This window comes from Triturus cristatus, chromosome 6 (genome assembly GCF_964204655.1).
Source record: "Triturus cristatus chromosome 6, aTriCri1.1, whole genome shotgun sequence".
NCBI classification, from domain to species: Eukaryota; Metazoa; Chordata; class Amphibia; order Caudata; family Salamandridae; genus Triturus; species Triturus cristatus.
Genome location: NC_140589.1, coordinates 1,351,844,036 through 1,351,864,667, shown reverse-complemented (window position 1 = coordinate 1,351,864,667; position 20,632 = coordinate 1,351,844,036). Strand labels below are relative to the sequence as shown.

Here is a 20,632-nt window from a genome sequence, read left to right as displayed (position 1 = left end):
TTATGTTGCTCATATGCTTATAAACCTTTGAATCAGATGATTTTAGAATCATATTTCTTGTATGGTATTTTTGTTCCCTCTTGAAAGGCATTAGTAGATCATTGACTTTTATTGTAACTCCAACCGACATCATAATCCGGGCGTATGTGCCCTACCAGGCTTCTCTTCAGCTGTGACATCCAGACACATGCTTAACTTTGAGAGTAAGAACCAGTGAAAGACAGTCTACCATTTATTTTTATTTCTCAAATGCCAGGTAGTTCCTTCAGCCTTTTAAAAACAAAATGTGACTCTGATCCAATAAATAACTGTCAATGAAACCAATATCCGCAAGGAAATGGCATTTCCACATGTTCTTTTGTGACAACACCTGTGATCATATGTAGAGCTTTGGTCTGCCCACCAAATTGCGGCAAGCCACACCAGGCTACTCAGTCCCTTGCCCACTCATTGATGTGAAAAAGGAAGTAAGACTCTTAATATTGTATGGTTTTACAGATATGGGGATTTCTTACTATTATCTTGACCTCACAAAGTCTTATGCGTGATAGATTTGGCCTCATGAGACCAACAACAGTCAAACATTTCACTTTCTCATTATTAAACAAAACAAATTGGTGAGCATTCAGTAGCCTTGTGTGAAAAAGTGCGCTCTGTGATTTGTGTGTGACCCCTTTTAGTAGCACTGACTTGAAGTAAATGTTTCCTCGAAGAGTTTCCCAGTCTCACAAATCACCTGGAACAAATTCTGGCCCATACCTGCATGCAAACTGTTTAGCCTCGCTCAACTCTCTTTAGGTCTGCCACAGCATCTCAATGGAGATTCGGTCTGGACTTTGACTTGGCCAATCCAAAATTCTGATTCTTTCTTTCTGCCATTAAGTTGTAGAGTTGCTGGTATGTTCGACAGTGGTCCTGTTGCATGACCTACCATCAGCTAAACTTTCGTTCTCAGACAAGTGGTCTCCTATTTTCCTCTAGAATGCACTAGCATAGACAGAAATTCAGGGGTGAGCTACACTGTGAGACATGCAGACCCTGCTGCTTCAAGGCAGGCTCAACTCATCACTTCTCACCCACTGTGCTTGACAGTTGGTATAAAGTACTTGTGGTGATATGTAGTGTTTAATTTTTCCCAACAGGTTGCTGTGCCTACAGGACCATAACCTGGGGGGGGGGGGGCCTTACCAGTGCCTAATGCCCCTAAAATGCAAATGGGATTAGGCAACCTGGTGAGTCAGGAAACTGCTTTAAAAACATAATCATATCTTGTGTTGAAACTTTCTTCACTTCTGAATGTGTTCAGGTTTCTTGCTAACATTAAATACCTGCACAGCATTGTGAAATTCGCTTCAGTCCATGTTTTTAACTAATCTGTGAAATTGCTTTTGCATTGTCGTCTTTCAAAATAGAATGATGTGTGCGAAAACCATAATGCTGTATGAGTCACTGTGATAGGAAATGCAAGCTTAATGCAGGCTTAATACTGTGTGGTTTTTAAGTTATCCTTCCTAAAACACTCATCACATCTGATCTGATCCATTTTAATCGCCATATCTATTATCCATCTAACAGTTTAAATGTTGTCAGAATTGAGTTTGGCCTAAGAGGCCATGAATTGAAGGTCCTCAATCCATAAACAAATTACTCTAAGTGATTCATAGTACCTACATTTGTCCCTAGGATAATCAGTAGGCATTGCACAAAAGTGAATCTCATAATGAAAATCCCAGTAAGCCCTTTAAATTGTGTTTGATCGAATTAGACAAATCCTCTTTATCCTTCTTAAAACTAAAAGCTAATATTAATCTATGATACAGCATACAGAGTTGTCAATTCATTAATCCCAAAATGTAATTCATAGTCAATTCTTGTAAACTTTGAGTATGCTTATTTTTATTATTAAAAAATTCCTTGGCAAGGGCACTGAAGGCCTTATGTTTACCCCTGTAGTTTGGCACTGTGTTTTGGAAGGTTTGTTATGATGGAGTCTCTCAACATTGCATTTAAAGTAAGGTTTGCAGTCCAGTATTTACATGTGCAGCATTGGAAATGTAACTTCTCTCATTTCTCTGATAGTATGAAAGAGTTAAGATCATTTTAGTTCAAGTATCCAGACTACCGACTGTGAGACGTTAGTCTTTTCATACATTTGGGCTGCCTTTGTTGCAGATTTTTTTAATTGACCCACCCAGTCAATGGCATTGAAATACTGTTCACACTGCCTGACTCCCATGTGGTGCAATGCTCAACACGGTCAGTCACAGATGACGTTATATTTATTACAATTGATATTCATTTGTAATCTCTTGCTGCATTTGTTTATAATGTTGAAAAAGCAGACTATCTGTTTATTTTAATGATGTCTAGCATCCATAGTTCGAGTTTGCACAACACCTTGCTGGCTTTACATCTGTGTTCACATTATGAAATTATTTATGAATGCCTTTTCAGATTCTTTCTAGTTGAATTAGCACACCCAATTATATTGCGACTCTAGACACCTTTCGAGCTCTTAGTCTTCCAGTTAGAGACTCCTGTGACCCAGGTGTAGAACTGGAACCACTCAACACAGACTGGATGTGGAGTCTCAATAAGTTGTAAATGTAATTTCTCTATACGCCACTTGCTTTCCAATGTAGCTGGACCTCGTAACTATATCACAGGTGAAAAAGGAATACGTCTGAAACACACTACCATCAATGCTGGAAGGCAGCTAGAGTCAGACCGATTTTAAAGAAGCCAACAGCTGATCCTAAGGTGCTTCTGAATTATCGTCCAATTTCATTGCTTCCCTATTTTGGGAAAATATTGGAGTCTATTATAAATCAGCAACTGGTAGGCCATCTCGAGAGGCATGAACTCCTAGACCCCTCCCAATCCGGTTTTAGAGCAGCACACAGTACAGAAACGGCATTGGTTGAGGTTACTGATAATATCAGATTAACCCTATATAAACACCAATCTGCTATTCTTGTCTTGCTCGATCTGTCTGCTGCTTTTGACACCATCTCCCATAAGATCCTTGAGCAAAGGCTATGGGAGGTTGGTGTCAGAGAAAACGCACTTAAATGGTTTGTCAGTTACCTATCCGAATGCACCACTACTGTCCAGATGGGGAATTTTGTTTCCTGTGCAAGACCAGTAAAAATGGGAGTCCCACAAGGCTCTATTTTGAGCCCCACTCTTTTTAATCTTTATATGACCCCTTTGGCTAAGGTGATCAGATCATACGGTTTTAATGTATTATCTTATGCAGATGACACGCAGATTCTGATCACCTTCGGTCCCGACCCAATCGACACTAAAAAACGTTTTAAAAACTGTCTTACAAACATTGATGAATGGATGAGAGCAAATCATCTCCAGCTAAATGGGGCCAAGTCGGAGATCTTGCTTTTTGGTAAAGCTACCAACCACTGGTCACATGACTGGTGGCCTTCTAGGCTTGGCCTCTGCCCTGTTCCGAAGAATACAGTTCGCAATTTGGGCTTTCACATGGATGATTGTCTATCCATGCGTAGCCATGTTAAGCACGTAATTGGCACCTGTTTTGGTGTCATGCGTAGCCTTAGAAAGGTTTTTAGATGGCTCCCTATGGAGGCGCGGAAACCCCTGACACAAGGACTGATAACAAACAGAATGGACTATGGTAACGCATTACTGCTGTCAATAAATGAAGATCTTACTGACAAACTTTAGGTCCTACAGAACACAGCTGCTAGACTGGTTCTTGACCATCCATATAGATCTCCTTCCGCAGCTTGTCTTAACATCCTCCACTGGCTTCCGATCAAAAAGCGAGTTCGCTTTAAAGTATTATGTCTTGCGCATAAGTCCATACATGGAACCGGTCCAAAATATTGGCGAAAAAAGTTGCAGTGGTATCACCCACCTAGAATGCTACGTTCCAGTGATGCGGCATTGCTAACTCCATTAAAAATTAACACTGTCAGACAAGGAGGCCGATTGTTTTCCTTTTTGGCACCATCGCTTTTGAACAAAATGCCTTTTCATCTTCGTAGCATACCAGAACATGGTAAATTTCGTAAAGAGCTGAAAACCTGGCTTTATGCTAATTAGCCCGGCCTGTCCAACTTGAGCAGTCTGCAAGCGCCATGAGACTCTTTCGAGTGATATGTGCGCGATATAAATTTTCTTGATTGATTGATTGAATGCTTTTCGTGGTGGATTGAGTCGGTATGAAAAATGGAATTGTAATGCCTATGTCAGTGTGACCTTAATGGCAGGGAACATTAAGGAAAGTGAAGATTTGAAAACCTGCATCAGAGGTTCTGATTATCCGAGGAGAGCAGAGATTGCCCTCAGGTGAGGGACATATGAGATACAAGTTCTCACTTTTAAAGTTATGTTACAGATTTATGTTAATAAGAGCTGTGTAGTTACATTTGTATCTGATGGTTAATTTGTGTTTTTACCCTCAAGCGACTCTGGTGTTGGCGTGCCTGATGAGAAGGCTCTTGATTGTGACATTGCGAATGTATCGTTGAGTCATAAGGCTGGAGATGTTAATACAGTAAGCAAATATTTTTATTTTCTCCTTTAATACTTAAATAACAAGTTCCATTTGTTACATTGTATTCCTAAAGAAAATCAAAGATTTATCCAGTTGGTAGAGGTGTCGCTTGATGTTGAAATACACCACTTATGTTTCCTTCCAGGCTGCTCTTGTAAGGGGTAACTTCTCCTTTTCTTCAGGCACAGAAATGCATTACTGTAGAATTTTGAACCTGAAAATAATTGCAAAGGCATATTCAATCTATTATGTTTACAAGCTTCTCTTCACACCATTAAAAGGGTGGAGAATTGTTACCGGTAACGGGTATTCTGCTGACATCTTTGCTCAGTGAAAGGAAAGGTGTAATCTAGAATATATGTTGTACTTCACATTGAATAGTAAAAGATAGTCTGGCTGTTAGACATTTAAGCACATTTATGAAGAATGAGTAATTGTGGAGGGGTCGTTATGGCCCACATTCAACGTCATCTGAAAAGTACAAGAATGAATGTGAACTATAAGCTTGAAAGACTCTTAATTCCACATTACAACCAGAAGCAATTGCATCTTAGTCTTGAGAACTGTTGAAAATGTCATACCCAATTCATAGTGTATGTATCTAAAGCCTGAATGCCTGACTGCATGTGAAACTGGCATCCTCACTCTTAGTTTAGTCCTATTGTCACACTAATTTAGCGTGTGCCCAGAGCACGGCCTGTTCAATGTGTATCATATAAGGTGGAGGTGGCATCATAACATGATTTGTGATTTATAATTTGTGTAGAACTTTTTCTTTTTGTAAGTGAGAGCATGGTCTACTGACCCCTCTCATGTAAAGTTTTGCTGTTATGTGAAACCTAGAAACTTGAGCTAACATCCTGTGGGAATTTTGAGTGTGTGTAGAGATGTACAGCGAGTGTGTGATACATGTATAGCAGGAGCACTCAGTGTGTGAGTCTGAGTACTAAAGGCTTTCCCAGACCGTGGAAGGTATTTCCTCCATTCCTCAGGATGGAGGGTGGAGATGCGCACACTGACATGAGGAATATTGGGACAGCTATCTTTAGAAATTCCATGAAGAAATGTGGGTGTTGGTAGAGGTGAGGGTTGGGACTGCAGTTTCTGTTTAAGGTGGGAGAGCTTCTTGGTCTGCACTTTTGTCTGTACCCAAATACTACTTCAAAAATGCTGGTGATGGCCAGGTTTGCACTTAATTGTGGCTATGTTTTAGGTACTGCTTGCTTGGTACCAGACACATGATTACCTACTTTGAGAAGCATCACTTTACATAAAGCTGTGTCTGGAGAGCAGCCTAAAAATGATGTGAAAGAAGAACCACCAAAGCTTTTGAAAACATGAGACTGTGAATCACCTTCCCCTCTCCGGACAATGTGTATAAAAATGGGATCCAAACAACCCCACTTTGTTCCTATTTCACGTTCTTCATGACCAGGGAAAGGATATTTAAGTACTGCTGTGTGACCTGAACTGGTGTCTGTGTCATACCCAGTCTCCTTGGGGTGAGGAACCCTAACCTTAAGTCTGCACTTTAGCTGGAGAAGCTGTTGGTCTACATAATGCTTAGAAGCCTGCCTCCCTGCTGAGAGATGGCAGGAATCTTACTGGCCTTGTAGAGAGAGAGAGAGACCTGTCAAGGAGATAAAGCATAGCGTATTCTCTGCGTGAGAAACACTCAGAAAAAGTGTTTTCCTTGAGACGAGTGCAACCAGTGCTGTGAGTGGGTCTCCCTGTCTAGACCTGCAGTTTCTGCTTATAAACTGGATTCAAGAGACTATAAATGAGACTGTATAAATTTAACCTCCATCATATCCAGTTGAGAACCAATGTGGACCACCATTTGATTCTACTGCCACCAGTGGAGGAAGAAGCTGCCCTGCTGCCGAGGTAAAATTGATTAGCATGGGAAGACTGAAACAGCCTGGGAAACCTCCTCACTGTCCAATCACCCAGTGTGTGCTGCAATTGCCTTGTCGTAGGAGCTCTCTACATTCATGTTCCAGAAGATAGTCGTCATGCACACAAAGACACAGGCAGCGCCACCAGCCCCACCATAAATACTTCAGAACCAGCAAGCAAGTAATGCAAGTCTCGTTTGATCGAAACAGAGAACGTTTAATGCATGCCACAGACTTGAGAATGACAACTTCAAACTTCTCTGCCCATAACCGGGGAGTAAGAAAAAGTGAACTGACTGTCCACCTGAAGCTGAGGAGTCCGCATAAAGTAATCTGTACCTGTGCATAATTTGTGTCGGCCACAGAATATTGGGGACTTTAATTGTTAGAGTGACTTGGGCGAGAGAGATTACTGAAAAATAAGAGTGTAGTGCCCACTGGAGATTGTAATAGTGATACCACCCTGTGTTCTTTATTTGAATTTTAATATGTAATATTTAGTTCTATTGTGTGATTAAAAGTACTTTCTATTACATAAAAAAAAATACTGGGCTGGAAATTGTCATGCATTCACCTGCTCCAAACCGTGGAGAGGATACTGAAGCTGATGCTGGACTTCCTATCCCACCCGTGGGACAATGGAGCTGCACTGACACTTGCTGACACTTTCTTATACTCCATCCTCACCCGCCTGCAAAAAACAATCAAACAATGGAGTCGATGCCCATGTGCACTATTACCAATGGGAGGAGACACTTTACCTCGTGATTCGAAAGACTTCTTCAAAGAAAAAACACTTGCACACATCCGGTTCCCAACACTAGATGGCAGGAGTATGCAAAGCATGTGAATCTACAGCACTACGTGTCAAGAACAGATGCTTGCAGGTCAAGTAGTATAATCCTTATGAGGGATGCAAAGGGTGAATCAGTCATAAGGTGCTAACGGAACATCGGTCATGAGGGTTGCTGGGGAAACATCAGTCATGAGGGATGCTGGGGAATCGTCCGTCATGAGCTTGTTAGGAAAACATCATATCATAGATTGCATAGGGAACCATAGGGTAAAGCAACATGAACTCTGCATGCTAGACCGCTATGCAGAGGACGCAAGAGGGGGGTTGCGACAGAGGGGGAGTTGGAGGGGCTCGTGACAGTTTCCCTCCCGCAAGGAACTACCTACATGTTGTGATCAGTCTGGGTGACGGGCATGGAAGGAACAAACCAGGTGAGGAGCATGAACTTTGCTGGCTGGTTTCCAAAACTGTTATTCATGATTATACCTTTTCCAAGCAATTAGGTAAAACAAGCGTTCTTTCTCAATCTTAGAATCAAGAGTTCTCTGTACCTTGAGTTCCAAATGACTATCCAGTGTTATAGGTGAGAGCGGGTAACAGGACAGTTCTGGCCACAAGAGGGCTTCGGTAGGGATACAGGAAACACTGGATGAACATGTAAATCTTCTGGCAACTGTAATTTCACATCTAGGAGGGTTTGTGACTTGTTCAATAGAAAAGGGACTCGCATATCTAGGGGGTAACTTATGTGGCCACTGTAATCACAGGTGTTTAGTGGACAGCTAAACTTAATCTCTAAATTTGTGGTCTGGCTGTTGTTGTCTGTGTATTAATATTTTTACCACACTCAAACTTGTCTGATGTAAGTGTGATAACACCTGCTCTTGTGGATCAGCCAGGTCTGTTTGACAAAGTCTTGTGACTCAGGTGCATTTTCAGAGTGCATTATAATATTTTTGAGCAACATACGAGCATGCACTCCAGTTCAACAATAAAAGGGGGAAATCCCAGTGGCTGAATGCTGCGAGTTATTGTAAACAAATTCAGTAAAGTGTAACAAGGATTCCCAAACTTTTGAAATAGAGGTCAATAGACATTTCAGTGTCTGTTTCAAAACCTGGCAAACCCACTCCTTCTGCCCATCAGTTTGTGTGTGATAAGCAGCTGAGAGTTGTGCATCAATGTTCAATGATGTGCAAAGACTGCGTCAAAATTGTGAAATGGTTTGCGGGCCCCGATTAAAAATGTTGACCATGGGGAGTCTGTGCTACAGCATGATTTGTTGAATAAGCAGCATTGCAAGGGTCTTAGCAACGGTTATTTTTTTTAGGGCAATAAAATGCACAATTTTGGAAAAAGGATTTACTACCTTTCAAATGGTAGTATAGCCATTGGAGTTGGAGAGATCAGTAGTTAAGTACATGCATTTGATAGAGACATCTAGCTGCAGGTTCCTTACCTTTGAATTTCCCCCGGTGTCAGACTGGATCCGGAAGATTTTTCGTGAGCATACTCTTGCGTACCGGTAGGTGGTGTCAATCGGCTCCGCATGGCATTGTCGTCCACTTCACCTATATAGGCACTACCTTGAAGCTTTGACATCAGTTCTTTTCTTTCCGTGCCAGCCAGCGCTCATCTCAGTTTTTTACAGGATGTGTGCGACGTTTTGTTGACCTTATTTGAGGTATTTTCTTCTTAGTGTATCGAGGATGTCATCCAGGAAGACAGGAAGACAGACCCGCACCTCGTGTGTTTGTAGTGTCTGGAGCGCGACCACAACTCCAAGTTGTGCTCTGACTGCCGGGCCATGGCACTGAAGGCTTTGAGGGAGAGGTCCCTGAAGCTGCTAGCCGCCTGGCATTCGACTCCTCTTGAGTGGGACTGTGAAATCCGCAGAAAGTCTTGGGACACTTCCAGGAGTCCGAAGTCCTTTTTGTCCCACTCAAAATTGTCCGGGCACTGTGGTAAGAGGCACAAAAAACACAAGTAGTTGAAGGGCTCTTCGACTTCTTCTCGTATGTCCGCCAACACGATGAAGGAACATCAGCGCTCAAAGCCTGGTTCCAAGGTACATGAACCTGTGCCAACTCTGCAACTCCCCAGTTTCTTTCGGGACCTGCAGCAACCCCTGCTCAAATGAAAGAATTTTCTGAGGCCATGCGTCTCATTTTATTTTTATTGGCCCGACCCCTTTGGCATGCCTTCAGGCCCTGTGGTGTCCGAGGGGGCCCCATCTGGTTCTGCACCAGCGGCTCCGGTGGGGCCCATGGATCCGGTCATGGATCCGGATCGGTGCCAGTCATGCCACTATGACCTTCCCCAGCACCGGCTCCAACGCCGATGTTCCTGGCGACGCCAGCCGCATGGTGATCCCCGACGACCCAGACCGCTGACCGATGCCAATTCCAGACCGACAGGACCACCATGTCCTAGGTCAGCCTGAGCCCTATTCTGGAGGGCTGTGCCTCATGGAGGAATGGCAGGGTATCACTAGACCCTTCAGAATACCATTATGGGCAGATATGGACTGGTGTGAGTAACTGGGTGATGCCAGCTGACTCGGCACGTCTCTAGATACCTGCATGCTTTCTCCCCCACCTGTGGCTACAGAGGAGGGAGCTACTTATGCAGTGGTGGTGCGGATGGCGGCTGAGGTCCTAGACGTTCTGTTTGCCCTCGGTGGTGGTCAAGACTAACATCTTGATGGAGGTGCTGCAACCAGGAATCTCCTCGTCTGATCCCCTACTCCCAATCATCAAAGCCCTCGACGATGTCCTTCTGGTGACCCTTTCCAAATCCAGCACAGGGGCTCATGTGAATAGGATGATTGCTCGTCGCCACCGCCCCACTGCAGTGGACCCAAATTTCCTCACCCAACACCCTACCCCAGAGATCTTGGTGGTCCAAGTCTCCATTTGCCATGGCACTTTCACTGCAGCTCGCCCAGACAGGGAATCCAAGAGGCTGGACAGCTTGGGAAAGAAAAAGTTCTCTTCGCCAGCCTTGCATTGTGGTCAGTGAACATTGCATGCTTATTGGGCCGCTATTCCCACACGCTGTGTGAAACGGGTGCGCAAGTGCAGCCACAAGTCCCGGAGGAGGCCCGGTCCGTTCTCTCCCAAGCAGTCACAAATGGAAGAGCGGCAAAGTTCACTTTACGCTGTGGCTTGGGCACGACCGACTCGCTGGGCACATCTGTTTCGTTAACAGTTGCTCCCAAAAGCCATGCCTGGCTGAGATCGTCTGGTTTTTTGGGTGATGTCTAGGCTTCCCTCATGGACATGTCCTTCATTTGCACAGATGGGAGATGTTATCCACGGAGGACGATTTTCATGACATTCTTTCTACAAAACCCCTGTTTGCTTATATAAGGGGCAAAAATTTGAAGTCGCTACTGTCTACAACATTGTCTATATCCCTCACTGATGAATTCAAAGGTACAACTAAATGCAACAATTGCATACACTGCAACAATGTTATTTGCGGCAATGTATTAACACATCCAACTTCTGGCAAATCCATTAAACTTAAACATTCAAGCAACTGCAACACCACTAATGTCATCTACTGCATTAAATGCCCCTGCGGAAAAGCTTAAGTCGGTAAAACGGAAAGAAAAATCAAAGTAGGAATCACCGAACACAAAAGTAAAATCAGGAACCACAGCACCTCTTCACCATTATCAACTCACTGGCATGAAACCAATCACACCATCTCACAATTTAGGTTTCAAATAATTGAGGCAGTGAAACCCAAACCAGGACTAGACACTACCCAAAAGCTTCTCCAAAGAGAAATCCACTGGATCAAATTTCTAAACACCTTGATTCCAAATGGATTAAATGACCGCATTGATATGAGTTGTTACCTTTAAAGTTCGGTTCCTTACTAACACACATAATACATACACCACCATCACGTTTTCTATGTGCAATATAATATTGAACTCACATTTTACATGTTATTGAGCATTTGTTGTTCACCATTCATTACCCATAGAATTATTGTTTAATTATGGACTGCTGTTAATATCACCTGTCTTTATGTACAGTTATATATGTATTATGATTGCCTCTTTTAATTGTGTTTATTGTGTTTAGGACACAACAGAGCATTTGTTCACACCGTTTCCATCACGCTCGCATTTGTCTTCACTCTACTCATATCATTTGCACCCATCAGACTCTTTCTTCCCGAGGCATCCCATGGTTTCCATGGTTTTCCTCATGAAACATCCCCTTTTTTTCTTAACCACCAAACTTTATTGTTTCCCACACTTAACACTCCCACCGCGTTGTCCTTGTTTATTAAGCTACGTGTTTAGGACCATCCGCATACTTTTTCCGTTTGATCCGCAGACCTGTGCTGTATTTTTTCCCCCCTGTTCACATGGTCTCATTTTCACAGGATGCTTCGCATCACCGTATACTCCGTCTACCCGATTCATTTTTAGTCCTATTTCCATATCTATTGATTCATGTGCACTTAATTCGTTCGTCATCTTCTCACGCCTCACAGCGCTTCCTTGAGACGAGTTCCGGTTCCTTGTGCTATCAACATCACGCTCCGTTCATTCCGTGAACTGATGGTTTTCAGGTATTTCAGAGTTCGTTCCCTGCTCTCTTTTTAAACCATCGACTGGCATTTCACCATTCAGCAACACTATTTTTTGTGTTTGCAGATTACTTGTCTACCTACAAAGACATCTTCTTGTTTACTCTTGTTGCGGCGCCACGACTTCTTGCTACGAGCTACACACGGAAACTCAGTGTTTCCAGTCTCACCGAGACTTCAGGTACGAGTTGTCTCCTCCCTTGCTCGTTTAGGACAGCACAGTATTTTTCATCTCCCTATAAACCACAACGTTTTTTCATTTCATTTCCATCCTGCAGAATTCGAAGAGTTTCTTCCTCGAAGCAATCACTGGCTCATTATTTTCGCCTCCTTCTTTTTTATTGTCTCATATTGTTGCCATATTGAGGTGAGCGCCCTCTCGTTTGATTTTTCACACAACACTGGTGATACCTTACTCATGGGATTACTTCACCGTCTTTTCTCAATTACACCAACCTCTTCCTCAGTGCCACGCGGACTTCCTCTTCATCAGGCTTTTAATATACGGGCCTCCTTACTACCACACTCACCGAACTCTTTCTACTTGCCCACTACATACTTACTCGATTGTTTACACTGGTAACCTAATCTCCAAGTTTTACACCTTGTGTGTCCACCGTTGTCACATCAGTTTGAATATTGTTTGCGTTTTCAAAAGTGCAGTGTCTAGACATATGTTTGTGTTTTCTGCTTATATTTTAGATTGCCCCTGACAAAGGGATTCTACAAAATCCCGAAATGCATTGGGCTTCAACACCATGAAGACAATAATAACTTGATTGATTTTTTCCTTATTGGATACCTTTGCAATTTGAATATGATGTATTTATTTCCACATATATTGTGAAATCAACAATATTATTGTGATGATTAAATCTTTTTTTCTATTTGCTGTTATAAATTGAATGAAAGTCACTAAACACACTTCCTATTTGCAACTAATAATTATTCACTTAAAAATTATACAGTGCCGATGTATATTTAGGGACCCTTTCCCGCCCAGTGAACAGTGCGAGGTACTAAGTGGGTTTTCCCACTTTTCTTTTTCCTATATTTATCCCACATCCGTGGTGACAACGGATGTTGTACCTCAGCACCCTTAACGACATTTTTTAATACAAAATTATCTTGAATACTGCGTATAATTTGGTGTGCTCCTCACTACTTATTTTTTCTTCATTTGCACCCGTCACTTCAGAGACGATGCAGACTTGGTGCTGGAGTGCTCTAAGGACTCGCAGGCTACGGCCAAGTCCCTGGGCCTCTTGGCTGCTCTATATCATCTCCAGTCTGCCTTTCGTTGCCACAGAAGGGGCTTTCAGCTGTGCCAGCCCTATCTGGGCCACCGAGCCACGCTAGCTTCCCTGCCTCTGTGAAATGCTTCCCATTATGGAGCTAGGTTCAAGATAGCAATATTTTATGGGGTACTCTGTGTAGTAGTACCGCGAGTGGATTGTTGGTAAGAGACGAGCAGATAAATCTCCGCATGTAGCACTGCTGCTGCCTGGATCTGCTGCAATCTAAGCGTGCGAATGGGCTCCTGGTACGATGACCAAATCGCTTAGCATTTCGCTACGGCTGTAGCAAGACAATTGAAAAGCCCTCCGCCCTATCCATGTCCTTAAGAGCCGGCCTTCCTCACAGTGAGAACCCGGCTGGGTCCTCACGTGAGTTCTTTCCTTTCACTTTCCACTGAGGCACTTCACATTCACAAAGGCTGTGCCCTTTTAACAATCCAGATGTCCCTACATCGTTAGTCCTGAAGAGACCCTACATTCACAGAAGGATCGAAACACCGTCGACAAGCACACAGAACGGACCATCACCCAGCTTGTATCACTGTAAACTTTAGACTGTTGAAAAAGTGTATTTGAATAGTCGTTCTGTATAACTTATGGAAACCTTTTACAAAATATTTCACCGTGTACAGTCACTTTTTGGTTCCAACTTTCACTTGGGGACACTATGCACAAAGTTTTGCGCTTTTGACTTAAAGAAATGTATATACTATTCGCTCTGTTTTTTTAATAAAATACTATATTGAGTAAACTGTGTAGAAATTTAATTTTGCCCTCTGACATTACCAGGTCCTTTACACACCTATTGCGATTGTGCATATTCATTGCTTAAATCATTTTCCTATTATCCACTGGAACCACTGTTTTCTCATATATAACTAGTACCCTGGTTCAGTTGTGAATAGGGTTCCCCTGTTTTTTGTGGTGCTGCAGTTCTTTAGGCATACTTCTGAGATTGTTTGTGAATTGAAAAAGAAAAGTACAAGCCTGTTCAGACAAAAACTTAAATCTCCACCAATGCATTTACATTTTCTTTTTTTAACCTCTTTTTATTGATTTTCATTTTTTCCATTTTGTACATCACATAAATTAAAAGTTAATACATACATTATCTTCCATCAAGATAATTAGTGGAAATCGGCGTTCATAGAAGATATGCGGTACCTTAGAAAATATAACAAGAACAGTAGGAGCAATCCAGCTGCAAGCAAAAGCTGTCTTATTGAGACACAAGTATTGGGCACTAAAAACAACATTAAGATTATAATGACTATAAAAAGGTCAGTCTACACTCTCATCTGGTGGGCCCATCACCAACATACTTTTTGGCTCCCATAGTTTCTGAAGTGTATGATTAAGGTCCGTTTTATTTTTTACCACAGGTGTATACTATTTTATAAAAACTGAATAGCACCCCCACGCCCTCGTAAACCTTCTATCAGATGTTTACGCAGGCCATTCGTCTCTTCACTTCTTAAAGTCTCCTCCTCCAACCTTGCCCAGTGATTGATGGTATGTCTCCATTTAACATAGGCAGGGAGCCCTCTTGACTATCAGATCTTGGCAACCTGTCATTTAGCCAACGCCAGGGCCAAGTGAAGGAAACTATGGCCCACCTTTTTAGGTTTGGCTTAGAGAACAGGGCGAGGAGGCAAGTCCCCAGTCTACTTGGAAATTCCCTGTCCCGTGTGTCTCCCAAGTGTTGTGCTAGCGACTCCTAGAAGATTCCCATTCAAAGGCAGCTTCGGACCATGTGGAAAAAGTCTGCTGATGTTGACATACAGCGAGGGCAAGTCCTAGGATTGCCCTCCGATATCCTGCTTATCCTGGGAGATAAGTATTGTTTGATGAAGATAATTAAACTGTATGAGCGTAAGCCTGTTGTTCTGGATTTCTTTTTGTATACAACAATATTTGCACCCGGTCCTTATCATCCAAGTCCATCCCAAGGCACAGTTCCAGTCATGCCCTAACCTGGTCAAGGTGTTTTCGCACCATCCCATTAAAGGATTTATAAAACAGGTTTATTAATTTTCGGCCTGCTCCCATTGTCAGCAGGAGTTGCAGCAAAGCGTGGTGTTTAGTCTCGGTGGCACCGAAGCTCTAAAATGTTTTGATGATTTGCATCAAAAAGCAATGAATTGGTAACTGTCCAGTGACAAAAACATCATAATTTATAAATGTTTCCAAGGGAATGATTTAGCCTTCTGAATAGCAATCCCCCACTGTCACAATTTTAACTTTAATCCACTGTAATAAATGGTGTGTTTTAAAGAAAGAAAAGGCCTCCTTCCTAGGAAAGCCCAACCAGAGGTAGGTCAGGTGCACATCAAGGACATCCCAATGTCCTCCTAATACAGAAGGCCCAACACTATTGAGAGAAGCATTGCTCAGATTGTACCACCCATCAAGATCACTACCAATGTCCCCCAATTTGGCTCTGCACACCCCTCTCGCTCCAACCATCACATAATCCACTACAGTTGTGCTACTAGATAATAGAGTTCATAATCTGGGGTTCCTAGAACACCCTCCGTGATAGGGTGCTTTAGTATCTCCATTGAGACTTTCTGTGGGTTCCCCTCACATATTAACTCTCTGGGCAAGGAATCAAGTTGTTGAAACCAGTAAAAAAAAATAAATGAAGGAGTCTGAGTAGCATAATCATGATAGCAAGGAATACTCTGCCCGTGGTTGGTAGCGCTAAAGTTCCTCAAAGTCACATTGCTTCTTAGCTACCTTAATGTTACCCCTTTGTTGCCATCTTGGAGGCCTGAAGTATTATGGTAAATAATTACTCAGAGATATTTAAAGTTATAAGGGAACAATTGAAACCTAAAATTGCTCAATGATGGCTCTCGGCCATCACATACTACTGGTAAGACACAGGTGTTAGACTTATTGTTTTGGAGCCTCAAGGCAGTCTTCTAATTTGGCTAGAGCTGGAGAGTAGTTGCCAGACCCGTTAGATTATCAACAATAAATCATCTGCATGGAGGGAAACTGTGTACCGTTTATGTTTCCTATTGTGAATCAGTCCCATTGTATCTGTTCATAAAAATGTAGCATTTGGGTTTGAGCCTCTTTCTCTAAACAATAAACACACCTGCCCAAAGACTTCATTCAACCAAGTTTTTCCTTATTTACAGACGGCCATGTGCTGCTTTTGTAGTTCTCCGGACAAGTGTAATGAAAAAGGGTATTCATTTAAAGTGCTTTCAAATATACTACATTATAATAGCCCATTATTGATTAATGTTCTATGTTTACCCTCTACAGTTAAGCATTTTCTCTTTTATACACATCTCTTTAAATAACCTTAATTTGGTTGGTTGCTAGCTTTTTGTGCATTATTTTATATAACATTGCTCTATATTTAACTTGTTTTCTTTTTGATCTTTTTTACAGTTTCTTTTGCTAAAGAACTTTAGTCTTCAATTGGTAAGTTGCCTCATTTACGTTGATATATTTAGAAAATGTTGTTGGGGATATTGATGGGAATGTTTGTGTGGGGATTTCACTTTAACAAGTAAATATGTGTTCTGTTGTGATTAAGCTGTTTGAATGTATGCCCCCATTTTAAATTGCTCTTTATATTTTTCTTGAAAGGTAACTGCATTCTGCTGAAGAGGCATAGTCTGTTTTCATTGAGCAAAAATACAAGTCACGCAGTTCAGAAGCACAATAATAAAGGCCACCATTTATTCCAGCAGATGTAATGACATGGTTCAAGAGTACTAAACTCAGACTATTTTTTTATAACTTTTCAGTACCCATAAGAGCCTTGCCCATCACAATTAAATTTATTTTGTTAGCCTAGGTATGCATAGAATATCTATTCTTTCAAAATCACTTTATTAAGTTTGCTACCCAGCACCTGTATTGTTTTTCGAGCTGTTGATATCCATGGTTCAGCAATCTGTTCCTTGCCCACTGCAGAACAAATATAAACACAACTCTTACCCTGAGGAACCTGGATCCAAAGAAAATATTAGAAGTCAGTTTTGAACTTTCGTCACATCTCTGTCACATAATATATCAATATGTGAGCCACTTTTTTGTTAGATTCAAAGATTTTAGATATATGAATTGGTGTGTAATAAAGCTAATACGTGCCATCATATTTTATTTGCATAGATCTGTGCCTGCTCTTGCAGAAGTGTTTCCATTGCATTCCATTACATATGACTACGTCTTCCTTGCCTGCTTACTTAAGAATTATATTGTTATTCATTAACGTAATTGTTTTCAGGATATTTTGATTTTATTTATTAACTGCCTTGGTTTCATCTTTTCTACTCTGAACCTTAAGATGGAAACCTCGTCCACTCTCCCATCAGAAAACTCCTATTGTCTGAAGCATTAAAATCAGATACCGTTTCTGCACAGGGCCATATTCTGCTTGCCATTGTAATCTCACATGTCACGTTACTTGTCTGCTGCCTTTTGATATGATCCTTATGAAATTCTTTCTCTTATAATTTCATATGGTTCCATACCGGGACTTCAGTTCGCAAAGTGGTTTGTCTTTAATTCAATTAAGCATCCTCTATGTAGCACCAAAACTGTAGATCAGCTTAAACCTGTCTTTTTTTTTTTTTTTTGTGAACAAATTTTATTAGTCAAACGTACAATCAGCGGAGCTCTGTACCCCAGAGACATCCGTAGCATCAATGAATCACATCTTGACATTGACCTATTTTCCATATAATAACAAAAGAAGAATACAGAAGGGCCATGCATATAAAATACGGCCCAATTAAACAAACCCCCCACCACCACCCCATCGCACCACCACCCCAACAACATCAGCAGGTATGGTCCAAACTGCAGCTCTACTCTCGCCATGAGACATGCCCAATCTACACCATGTCACCAACGTGCGTGTGGTACATGCCGCCCCCAGACTAATGAAGAAAACACCGCAAGCCATACAGATGCTATTCTGGAATGGGTTTTAAATCCAATCCCTTGTAGTCCGCCCAGCGCTTCCAGATTTTATAGTGCTTGCGCGGGCAACCTCGTGCTAGAAAAATGGGTGCCTCCAGGCCCATACAGAAATCCAATCCTGCTTTCCACACTGAAACGGAGGGTGCGGCCGTCGCCTTCCAAGCCCTTGCAATGTCACGTTTCGCAATGGTAAAACCCAGAAGCATCAAATGGCGCTTGTAAACATTGCCCCCTATATCATCCATAATGTGCAGGAGTACTAATTTAGAAGATCGAGGGAGATCCCAGCCCAGGACCTCCGAGAGGCACGCCAGCACACCCCGCCAGAACCTAGACAACGCAGTACAATCCCATATGGTATGTAGTAGAGTCCCCTCATCATGCAAGCAGTGAAGGCAATTCAGACCCGCCCTGTATAGTCTGACCCTAGTAAAGTACACCCTATGCAGGTATTTAAATTGAATTAGACGAAGGCTCACTGCAATGGCTGCTCCACGTGGGGAAGCCAAAGCCTCCACCCAATCCTCCTCCTCAAGCGTGCCCACATCCTCCTCCCATGCCACACGGAGATGTTGTAATGATGGGGAGCAGTGCGTTACCAGAGACTGGTAGATCCTCGATATCTTATGGTCCCGAAGATCCCCCATGAAAATTTTCGCCTCCACCGGACTGAAGTCAGCCAATTCCTCTAGACCCACCAAGCTAGGAGCCAGAGCATGCCGGAACTGCAGGTATTTAAAAAATTGTTTACGCGGCATATGAAACTCGTTTTGCAGGTCCTGAAACGACTTCAGGATGGGTCCCCTCATGACATCACCCAGAGTAGAGATCCCAATCACATCCCAGTCATGAAAGCCCGGCAAAGCCGCCAGCTGCGGCAGGCACCCATTTTGCCAAAGCGGCGTCTCGCCCGTCAGGCGATTCCACCAGCCCATCCTCCGCAACGCCTGTCTCAAGACCTGAAACACTAACTGTGTGACGTTCAGCAAGGAACGCCGCAGAGGCGCGGAATAGAGAAGCGTGTGTAGTGAGTGGTCTCCCATCAACCGGCGCTCCAAGGCATATGCTGGGTCTGACCTGTCGCCATACCACCATTCGTTAAGAACTAACAGATGTGAGGCCATATAATACGAGATAATGTCTGAGGTCGAAGTCCCCCACAATACGTGGATTTAAAGCAGGTGTGGAGAGCCACCCTAACAACACCCCCACCCCAAACAAAACGACTCAAGGCCGCGTTGACCTGGCGGAACCAACCCGAGGGGATGGGATATGGATGATTTTGCAGCTGATACAGCAGGCGAGGAAGAGAGACCATTTTGAATATGGCCGACCGGCCATATATGGATAGGGGCATGTGGGACCAAACCCGAAGATCCTCACGCACTCTGTTCCACACCGGCACCAGATTCATCTCCCAGGAGACCAACCTCACGTCCGATAAAAACACCCCCAAGTACTTCAGCCCTCCACGCACCACCTGCACCGCGGAAGCCCACGCACCCGGGTCGGCGCCTCCACCCAGGACCAACAACGTAGATTTACGCTCATTCATATAGAGACCTGTAGTCTCCCCAAACACCTGCATAATGCGCAGCAACCGCGGGCCAGTCCTATCCAATTGAGTAAGAAAGAATAATACATCGTCCGCGTAGAGGGCAATGTGATCCGACAGTCCGTTCGCCCATTCAAGCCCTGACACCTGCGCATCTATGCGAACCCATGCAGCTAGGGGCTCCATTGCCAAGGCAAACAGGTAAGGCGATAGGGGGCACCCCTGCCTGGTGCCCCGACCAATGGAAAAGACCGAGGAGACTGAATCCGCCTCGCGTACCGACGCTGTTATGTCCGTATATAGTAGCGTTAAATAGGAAAGAAAACGGGGCCCTAAATTCAGCCGGCATAAGTGGGCGAATAGATACTCCCAGCTCAATGAATCGAAAGCTCGATCCATATCCGCTAGTAATAAAGCCACTCGCACCCCCAAACTCTCAGCTGCAGCTATCGCCGCATGGGCTCTGCGAATATTGTGACGGGTTGCCCGCTGAGGCATGAACCCCGCCTGGTCCGGATGAACAATAGTTGAGATGTGGGGACGAAGACGGTTAGCCAGCGCCTTGGCCAGAACTTTAGCCTCGACGTTGAGAAGAGAAATGGAACGGTAGGAGGCATGGTGTTCCGGGGGCCTACCAGGCTTGTGAAAGACCACCACCTCCGCATGTCGCCAATCCCTGGGCAAGCGGCCGGCCTCCCTCGCCTCCTCCACTGCCCTGCAATAATGGGGACCCAGCTGCCGGAAATAGCGCTTAAGAATTCATTCCGGAAGCCATTGGGACCCGGCGCCTTGCCGGGCAGAAGCTCCTGAAGAGCCGAATTCAACTCGTCTGCTGAAAATGGGCGATCCAGGTCGGCGCGTACCTCATCCGCCAGAGCCCTGGACGGGAGATCATCCAGAAATCGGGCAATAGCTTCTGCTGATAGACATTCTTGGGGAGCGTAAAGGCCCGCATAATAGACCGCAAAGCTTTCTGCAATGCCC

General features: G+C 43.4%; 1 protein-coding gene across 4 annotated transcripts in view; it reads left to right on the top strand.

The window, feature by feature from the left end:
- SANBR (SANT and BTB domain regulator of CSR) overlaps window positions 1-20,632 on the top strand; it is a 285,399-nt gene that overhangs the window by 139,300 nt on the left and 125,467 nt on the right. For all 4 annotated transcript variants that reach the window (XM_085612351.1, XM_085612350.1, XM_085612352.1 and 1 more), the window contains 2 exons: window positions 4,447-4,537; window positions 16,552-16,584. In XM_085612351.1, the coding sequence (XP_085468477.1) occupies window positions 4,447-4,537; window positions 16,552-16,584 (124 nt within the window). The remainder of the gene's footprint in view (window positions 1-4,446; window positions 4,538-16,551; window positions 16,585-20,632) is intronic.